Raw genomic sequence first — 9,831 nt, 5'->3', positions numbered from 1 at the left:
GTGTATGACGACCTACCTGGTATGGTATTGGGATGCATAAGAAAGAAGTGTTACCTCTGTGTCGCGACAAGAAAGGTTCAACGTTGTGAGATAAGCTGATCGTTGTTAACCGGATCCCTGTTGCAGGTTGCGTCAAATCCTGCGTGAGTGCGTGAGAGTGACAAGCAATACGTGTTGCGAAAGGACGAACAGAACTCGACTGCGTGAATTCTTTGCTTTGACTGATTGAATTCCTCGCGTGGCTGTAAATTCTTTCCACGTGAGAACCTTGAACGAACGGAGTGTTTCTTTACTGAGCACACGAGAAAAGTGTTCTCGTGGAACAGCGTACGGAGTGAAGCCCGTAGGCTGTACGTCACAAGTTGGAGGAGTTTGTATATGTAGGTATAGGTAGGCACTTATATATATACATTTTCATATAGGTCGCCGCTCTCTATACACTATATATAGGCCCCTTTCATCACTTTCCATATTTGTGGCATCCGCTGTCTCCCGGATTTACCAGTGGCATTACTGTGTCAACACTTCGTGACTACTCTGGCTGCATTTCTTCCGGTGCATGGCAGCTAAAAGCCAAGGCCCCGCTGCCGCACGGGCCCCCTGTCGGACCATCAATCTTTTGGGTAGGATCGAGTCAGCTCGTCGATGGTGACTGATCCGCAAGATCTAACTCAACAGATATTAATTTTCCTGTTTACTTTGGCCGATCATGGCCACTGTTCAGCAGACGCGGGCAAAGAAACAATCCTTACAATCGGGAGGCCTTAATCGCATTGATGCTTTGGATACGATACTCGGTCTGCGGAACTAGAGTTAAGCGGCTGAAAAAGGTAAGGGGAGGCGCTCGCTTGTGTGCAGGGAAGTCGTTCGCTTTGAAGGTAGTGAGTGAGCCAGTCGGAGTAACCCCTCCGCCACCTGACTTTCACCGGCGGCAAGCCAAATCTACCCTGAATTTGCTCTGAGAGACCAGTGTACAAGCAGAAAAATTTTCCCACTGGTGCCAAGCCAGGCAATACTTTGGCCATGCAACGAATGCCAAAGTCGTTCATCACTGCGGATAACGAGAACCAAAGACGAGCGGAAGGCGAGTCTTTTTCACGTCGGGTTGTATGCAGACGTCTGAACACCCAATGCCATCAGGCCAAAGCGACAACCGGACAGCACGACCGGTCTTTTCTTTTCGTGTTATGGGCGCAGAAAGCACACGCAAAAGCCAGGATCGACGAGCCACTGCCGTGTGGCGTTCACTTTGCTGTTCCTGCGCGAGGTGCGCGTCCCGAGTACAGGTGCGCTGAATAAACAGCTGACTACTAATAACCTGTTTCTAGAGGATGCTTCAGACCTTCATCCAGGGGCGTCGCCAGCCTCTTCGCCACTGCCCAATCAAGAGCCACCATGGTCCTCTCCGGTTTTTGCCATCCAGGTCTGATCTCTCTTGCCAACCACCCAAATCCGTCCGTGCGAAAACTCCACTCGGTGCATATGTAGGCTCAGCTCCCGCGCAAAGCGGCGGATCACTGGGCCTTCACCACGTCGACAGAAGGAGATAACAGCGCCTGGATTCCCCGCACGTCCGACGCGACCAGCGCGATGCAGGTAGTGTGTGCTGTCTGCGTGCATATCACAAGCAAAGTCTGTGACGATGTGAATACAAAAGGTCTTCGGCGCCCACTCATGAATGCCATTACATCTCGACGCGCGGCGCTGGCCCCTCCCCCAGCACGCACCGGAGCGCGCGAGATTCAAACGTACGCGATAGAGTGCACCTCTGAACAAGCCTCGAAGAACTCAGAGAACCTCATGAGCTAACTGCAGGCTTCGAAAGTGTATGACATGCTCACTCGCACACTTGCGCTGTGTCAGCTTATCGGCAGGGCGCCTGTTCTCTGAGACTCTATGACAACCAGTTGTACCCGCACAGCGAACCGCAAGAGCGTTAGCCCGCGTGCTAGAGAAAGAACAAGCCTCCTCTCCTGCGCACTCATATTCAGCGCCGAGCCACTCATCGACCCTTCGCGTGGTACAAAGCCGCGACTTGAAAGTCGCGTCTTTCTCGGGTGCTAATCTTGGAGTCAGACGACGGTCGACACTCACACAAAACACAATGCCCATTCAGGAGTCGCGCTGCTAGCTCAGAACTTACGACTGTACACTCGCCAACCCAGACACAATCGTATGCGTTTCCCTTGAAAATCTCTCTAACGTCATCTTGCCTGTGGGAAGCTGTAAATTCACTGCAATGTCCACATCGACAAAGTCGAGGCCTCTGGTTGCAACATCCGTCGTAATCCACGCAAAACGTGTTCCCCGTTCCGTCGGTGGTTCCCAGCCAGAACGAGGCTTCTTCCCTGGTGTCGCCGAGACTGAAGAAGGCTGGCCATGAAGCAGCTGCCGAAGACGAGACCGGCGCTGTGCCTTAGGAAGCCAGCCGTTCAGGAGACCCGTTTCTATCGCCGGCTCCACATTGCGCAACCACGCCTCAAGCCAGGCAGCTGATTTCTGAAGCATCGCCACAAGACAGATGAAGTGATCCCAGCGAAGAGAACAACTGGATCTGCAGTAAACGTTTTTAGTTTGCTCTACGGCCGATATAGACGTTCTGCGATCACAAAACACGGGACGACCACGCGTCGGGACGCTACAGTGATCAGTCAGCTTACACGCTACGAACACACACCACGCAGCGGGCTCGCCGGTCGCGGCGTTAACGCCACCCAAGGAGAGAAACATCATCTTACCTGTTTGTTGCAGAAAATCAGAAGCCTCTTCTCTAGCGGTTCCGCCTTCAAGAACTTCTTGAGGTTGCGCAAAGTGTCGTCGTTAGTACTTTCAACAAACATGTGGATCACATTGTCTGGAGGTCTCGCATCGTTTTCTTTAGGGAAAGCACGTTCTTTCACGTCCATCTGTTGCGCAGCCAGAGCGCGCTCTTGGGTTGCGGCCGGTCTCTGTGCCGCAGAATGATTCGAGTAAGAAAGCTCAGGTGTACCCCACAACGAGCTGGAGCGTAGTACTTCAACGTGTGCCCGGCGAGACATAAGAAGTTTTTCTCTGACTGAGGGAAGGGGTAACCGGGTAACCGTCGCGGAAACAAGCAAGAGTTGCCGGACGGAAGAGGCTGAAGGAGAAACAGGAGGAGCCAGAGAGGCGGACTGAGCAGCGGAAGTTGAGCAAACGGAAAAAGACACATTGGGAACTAAGCACGCCCCTTCGCGTAACTGCTGTTGTGACATGTTGCCGTCGGTCGTACGTGCTTGCTTCATTTTCACCTCCACGCAAGCGTTCGCGGATTCTCTTTCACGGCCCGCTTCTCCCCACAAATCAGCAGGTTTTCCGTTCCTCTCGTCCTCGCTCCGCGTGCGTTCGCTAGCCCAGTGCTTGCGCAGATGCTTCATTATGGTCCTGACATCTACGAGAGTGTTGTGTCGACCCCCGCTCAACGGCGGCTTGGACAGCCGTACCATGAGTTCACGACTAAGGCGCTGGCGGAGTTCAGCGAAACGTTTTATTCGCTCCCTTGCTAGCATCTCCGACTGCTGCTTGTAGCCTAATCGGCTCTGGTTTCCCTGCTTGATTGTTCTCAGTACACTCCAGAGAACATCGCTGGCCTGGCTGCTGTGGGTAAGCTTTTCCTCTTCGGCTTCCGGTCCTTCTCTTTGCCCTTTCAGCTTTTGCAGCAGATCCGCCCGCTCCGTCCTCCTAGCTTGCCTTTCTTTCCGCAACGTGTAAGAGGCCTTTCTCTCCCATTCGTCCTCCATCATCCTCAGACGTTGTGCCATCTGCCACACGAGACGCTTCTGCCGACGAGCCTCCCGTCCGTCCATCCTTTTCGCCACCTGGCTAGTGTCTAGATTATCTCCCTGAGAAGCTGGCTCGGTGAGATGCAGGGAACCCCAAGCCTTGTCACCCCCTGCGTCGCCTTCACCTAGGAGACGTTCGTCCGCCATCGTCTCGGCCCTCTGCTCCTTCATACCGCTTTTGAACTCTCTGTCGCCGGTCACCGCGTCTCTATCGGTGTCCTTGCCTTTCACGTGACCGCCAACTTTCCAGCGTGCTAGCGCCAGAGAAGTGAATGGCTCGTGGCCCTTAATTGCTATATCGCCAGCTGTCCCTCGTTTTTGATAGGACTCGCGACTGCCGCTACAAAGCTGTTTGCTCTCCAGTAAAGCATCGCCCTCATCCAGCACGACAAAGCTGCAGGCGCGGAGACTGACAAGCCGTCGAACCCTACCCCGAGGAGAAGTAAGAAAGGAAGCCAAGCGGCCAGGAGTGGCTACTATGATATTTGGCCTCTGCTTCTTTAGTCTCTTAATTTGTCTACCTGCGTTCGCTCCTCCCAGCAACAAGAACGGACGAAGAAGCGGGTTACACGAACACCCGACGAGACATGTACAAACCACTGACTTAGTCTGTTCTGCGTCGGGGGCTGAGATGTCACCAACAGCTGTTGCCCGTTTCTTCTGTTGGTGCTGGACAGGCGAGGAGGAAGGTCCAGTGAGCCGCCAAGGCGGCGCAAGGCAGGAGCCTTCCGAGGTGAATCGGCCAAACTCGTTCTGAACACCTTGTGCTGTAGGAGCCGCGGTGCCGTCTCGACACCGCAGACTACCACTGCTTCGGCCGAGGCTAGAGGACGAGGAGGCGAGCTGACCAAGATTTCTGTCCAGCCCTTCCTGAAACCTAGATATGTTCGTAACGAGTGTCTGACACACTGAGTAAATCTGTGCGGCAAGTTCCCGGCCCGGCGCTAGGATCAGCGCTTCTACAGAGGGATCGGACGCTCTCCGGGGAAAGCTCCTATGACGCTCGAGCAATCTCTGAAGCAGCGGGAGAAGATATGCCAGCGTTTTGCCGCTTCCTGTGCTGGCCTCAACCAGGAACACCGAGGTGCCCACCTTCCCACATTCTGCCAAGAAAGGGTTCGCAATGAAGAAATCGGGGACGGGGACGGACGCCGGAGATCCAGGAAAACCAGGGGCGTGAGCAGACGGAGTAGGAAGATGTAGAAAGGGTGACCCAGTGTTCCCCCGGGAGGAGCCAAGAGACATGGAGGAAGGGGCCGCATCAGGAGAGATTGCCCCTTTAGACAAGCAACAGGTAGCTGGCACCTTTCCTAGCAGCAGCCTGCTGGAGGTGAGGCGCTGTATTTCTGTGGGGGCTACAATGGCGGCCGACTTGAGAGCTCGTAGGAGAGCTGGGTTCCTAATACCAACGGCCTCGAACCCCTCACGGTCGAAAACCGTAGTAGGAGTTGCTGACCCAATACTCCATCGTCCCCTTTCCTCTTTACCTCTCACTCCCGCTCCGCCACTGGAGCCCACTCCACGATCTGTGCCATGGTTTGCCTTCGCTGTACAAAGGCGGCTCGTCGAGGTCTGCTGTCCTGCGCTGGCATCTGCGGTGCATTCTAATTGCTCGTCCTGCACACCTTTTCCACCCGCTGCCTTGGCCTCCGAAAATTTGCATTCGCCTTTCAACTCATCTCTCTCCTCCTGAATTTCTGTATTGCTGCAGAACGAAGCAGACGATTTCTGGTCCTCACCCAGCACCAGACTCCCGGCAGCGTAATGTGACAGCTGATCATCACTGACCGTGTGTTTACCAGCTAGGCTGTTTTCACAGTGCGAGCCTACTCTCAATGTCTCGGGGGTCAGGTGAGAGAGCGCCGTGAGATCTACGAGACCCCTGACCTGCTTGAAAGGATGTTTACTGGTAAGAGATGGAGGAAGCAAGCGGATGCCCGGCCAACTCGTCGACAACGGAAGGTTCGACGAACCTAAAGATCCTAGCAGCTCTTCGGCTGACTCGGTGTCCGGACCTGCAGTACACCCGCGCGTCATGGAACGTGCTTGTTGTGAACGTCGGTGCTGCTTCCCTATTTTGATGGCCCCTCCGAAGCCGAGGAACTCAGGAGAGGCCACTGGCCGATGATCCTGCCTCTCAGCTGTTTGGCGGTGGTTCCCGTTGGGTCCGACGGCCGAGCGAATTTGTGCCCCGTGTGCTGGGCTGTTTAGCGTGGGGGCGACTCCTGTAGGGCGCAAGAGTTCGTCCGCTCCGAACCGCCGTTGTCCGGTGTCATCGTCCCCCCGTGTGCGTTCCCTCAGCCTCAACCGAGCCGCTCCCATCATACGCCCCGGCTTCAAACTTCCCAGCTTCTTCCTGGACCAGCTACACCCTTTTCCTCTTATTACAACCTGCTTAGTCTTTCCCTTAGAGACGTTGTCCCTTCTAGGCGTCTGCCCGTCAACCCCTTCAGGCTCGACTCGTCCGCTTCCCTCCCCGCGCTGGGCTTTCTGCCTTCCTATGCGCGCACCGGCTCCATCCACTGCATGTCGTCCGCCCGCGTTTAATGCACCAAGAATGCCGATGGTGACCTCAGCGACGCGTGATTCTCTTTCCCTTTTCCTAGTAGGAAAAGCAACTCGCGTATATTTTTGGCACTTGCCCGGGTTGGATGCTAGCCCACGCCGCGGCCTCGAACTGGGAACACCAAGCTTCAAGCCCCGTCGGGTCCGAACTTGCCCAAGTGTTAGTGAGGATTCCGCACGCGCCCCGCGGCTTCGTCCTCGGACTTTCCCCTGTCCCCCTCCATCGCTGGCTCGACCGCTGCATCGTTCGCTCTTGAGAACACTCCAACTTTGCGTCTCCCTCAAATTCAGACTGCTTGCAAGTAACCTGCCGTCACCGGTGGCACCGGCTTCCCTGATCTCCTGTCCCACGCTGACGAAGCGGCTTTGGTCTGAGTGTTGAACCGCTCCGTCCACTGTGCCGACTCGGTCCGGGAGGAGATGTAGTCGGCTGAGTTGTACGGAGCGGTTCAACGCCAGGTGCTCAACCGGGAGTGCGCAACTAGCGAAAGCATGGAGGGGCCGCCTTGAGCACGTATCGTCCCCGCAAAGCCGGCGGGCTCGTGTATGCGGGACCGAAAAGACCGGAGGTTTAACTACCGCTGCTAGACTGCTGAAAGAGCAGCAAGGAGCCCAAGCTGACAGAACCCCTCGTCGCTCAGAAGGGTTCTTCGTCGAAAGGCAAGAAAAAGCTTCTTTGTACAGAGCCCAGAAGGGAGAAGAACCGGGCAAGCCTTGATCTACGGCCTGACTCCAACAACGCGCCCACCGATTAGTCAAATTACCACAGCAATTTCTGCGTCTGGCACGTCGCAAGGTGGAGCATGCAACACTTGAAACACTGCTTAAAAAAGCCAGCCGTCGACACCGTGTGACTACGTGTGCCTTGCTGGCGCCGGCGGGGAGCCCAGTGGTTTCCTGCTGGTCTCGGAGCGGGTCCGGGTACGCGGAACAAATGAATAAGGCCGGAGGCGAGACACCGCTCGATTCAGCGCCGCGGCGATGCTGTCGACGAAGAGACAAAGAAGGCGTCCGGTGACAAGGACACAGAACATCTAAAGGACTGCAGGCTGAAAGTGTTGACGCGCGGTGATGCACCGACGGAGAGCAGGATGGGGACAGGTAAGCGGACGATTTAGGGCAAGCAAAAAAAAAGGAAGACGCGGGAGTCGAAGCAAGCCGTCCCGGGGGACACCAGATCAGGAGGGGACACAACGGCCCGCTGGAAAAGCGAGAATCGTAAAAGGGTGAAAAAAAGAAACGTGGGATCTCAGAGCTGCATCCTTTACAGATCACTGCCGACTGCGCCAGCCCGTCTACGCCGCACACTGGAGTGAATCCCGTAAACAAAATCCCTTGAGTCAGCAGCAAAAGCCAAGGGTGCAGCCGAAGGGGCTGCTGCCCCGGCAGCATGTATTGTCTCCTGTGTCGAACGCACACGTGGAGCTACCTCACTCACTTATCGAAACTCAAAACCATGACACCAGCTAGAGCCCGTACTACTGGCAGACCAACGGTGGGGGCACGATAAATGACTACACGGGAAAGACGCGGACGTTTCAAAAAGTAGTAGAAAGTAGATGAACAACTATGTGGTAATTCGGAAACAAGCAGCCCGAACTTAGGCGAGGCAGCGCCGCCTCGGAAAAGTGGGAAAAATATCAAGCCGACCCAAGCGTTCACTTGTCTCCCCCGCCGAGGCCCCGACAAGCCCCGGCTGCCCGCTTCTGTGTGTCACACACACAGCGCATTTTCGCAGCGCCGCGGTTGAAGCCCTTGTTCCGGGCTACACGGTGCGACTTTCTCAGGAAAAGAGCTGGCGCACAGCCGGCTTGTTGACTCAGGTGGAATGTAAAAACGAGGGACGGTGTTCTCCCGTGCATACCACGTCTGCATATGTAACTCGGAAACAAAGCAGCCTCGACGACGCAGCGAATGCGACAAATGAGTGTAGCGACGAGCGCCATCACACACTTTTACAAAAGGACTCCACAGGCAGTACTCCATGACAAGAAGAATGACGGATGCTTTAGTGGTCCACAAGCCGATGTGCTGTTTGTGCAATATACATGGATGCACACCCCTGTTGCACTTCTGTGATAGGCCGGACGGATGGTGGCCTCCTAGACAATTGTCGATTGAATGAAGCTGCAACTCTTCTTTCAACAAAAGGGGCTGCACAGCTGTTGTAGGCCGGCCTTTCGAGTAACACGTGAGAAAAGTTCCTTGACGCAACTGCGCGCATGTTAATGCTTTGGGTGCGAACGCTGTCGAGATTCGCCTCACCCGACCATGTTTTCTTGTGCGAAGACGCATCATCCAAGGCTTGTTCGGTGACTGCGGGCTCTTCGCGAGGCCCGGCCGGGGCATGTGCAGGGGAATTCCACCGCAGGGACGTCCCGCACGAAAGTCGGAAGGACAGAAGTAGACGTAGGAGGACCGGGGCTGTCGATCTATAGTCGGCGCAGAGCCGTAGGGTAAAGCTTAGAGATAGCCAAAACTTAGCGACACAGGGCGCCGACGAAGTCACCACGATAGCGGCCAGCGGCCTAGGAGTCACCCCGCAACTCGGCGACAACCGCGCTAGGCGCGGACAACCGGGGTCCAAGAAGTTGAGGATCTCGGCGAAAGTAGCACGTACAGACCTGGCACAACGTTTGATAAGCAGCTCGCACGATTTTAGGAAATGCTATCACCCCGTATTAAGCAGGGGGAAAGCTACTAAGGACAAGAACACGCAGCGCCAGCGCGCAAAGGAACAGCACGCGCGGCCGCGCAGAGTGGTAACCAAGCCACGGGGAAAAAGAACGGACCCCAGCAAAAACAGCACGCAGAGAACCCGTTCCACTTGTAGTAGACTCGTTGGGTGCCCCGCATTCGGCCGGGTGTAGATTTAAACAATCCTTAGCGACCAGCGCCAACGGCAGGCGACCAGGCAGCGGCAGCCACAAGGCCGGGGTCAGCATAACACCACTCGTCCGGCAAATAGGAAGTAACGTGGCTCCTAGGGGAGCCTAAACAAGATTAGAAAAACAAACAAGCAGACCGAGTAACCACTAAGCGAGAAAACAGTAGCAGTGCCACTAGAAAAAGGGAGGAGGGAACCAGCTCCCGCCTAGCAGCCAGCACTCCAAAGGACGGTACAGCGCAGCGCCGGGCCCTCACGCCGTCACCACGCCCTCCAGAGGGAAAATAAGTAAAAGATGGCTCCTAGAGCGTAATGATTCTTGGCGTCCAGAGACTACTCGAGGTCGACTTCGACGTCCCGAAGGGTGACATCTCGACTGGGTGTCGCCTGATCGTCGCCCATAGTCCGTCGACCTCGATACGCCTCTCTCCGTCTTGAACCAGTACCTTCGGCGAAGAACCTAAGATGCGGACTTAGCCTCTCCGACGGCTAACTCGGCGTTCTGGCACTCCAGTTCGTTGGCCGCACCTGCGTTGAGGTGTCCACGTCCTGCAGACCTTCGCTGTAATGATTCTAGGG

At 55.6% G+C, this 9,831-nt stretch overlaps 1 protein-coding gene across 1 annotated transcript; it reads right to left on the bottom strand.

Annotated features, from left to right (window-relative positions):
* Positions 1-979: 979 nt before the first annotated feature.
* On the bottom strand, positions 980-8,378 carry CSUI_006521 (dbp7p). Its single transcript, XM_068066677.1, has 3 exons — positions 2,739-8,378; positions 2,140-2,499; positions 980-1,610 (listed from the first exon to the last, which is right to left on the bottom strand). Exons 1-2 carry the CDS (start codon positions 7,755-7,757, stop codon positions 2,140-2,142), a joined length of 5,379 nt encoding a protein of 1,792 aa, XP_067921347.1. The 5' UTR covers positions 7,758-8,378; the 3' UTR covers positions 980-1,610.
* Between the last annotated feature and the right edge of the window lie 1,453 nt (positions 8,379-9,831).

This window comes from Cystoisospora suis (genome assembly GCF_002600585.1).
Source record: "Cystoisospora suis strain Wien I chromosome Unknown contig_3309, whole genome shotgun sequence".
Taxonomy (NCBI): domain Eukaryota; phylum Apicomplexa; class Conoidasida; order Eucoccidiorida; family Sarcocystidae; genus Cystoisospora; species Cystoisospora suis.
Note: the sequence above shows the minus strand (reverse complement) of the source record. Positions and strands in the feature narration are given on the sequence as shown.

Excerpts from the sequence above, each read along its gene's own strand:
- CSUI_006521 (XM_068066677.1), bottom strand. The coding sequence starts at position 7,757 with ATGCTGCCGGGGCAGCAGCCCCTTCGGCTGCACCCTTGGCTTTTGCTG. Across the intron at positions 2,500-2,738 it reads TGATTTTCTGCAACAAACAG|AAATCAGCTGCCTGGCTTGA; the intron begins GTAAGATGATGT and ends GCGATGCTTCAG.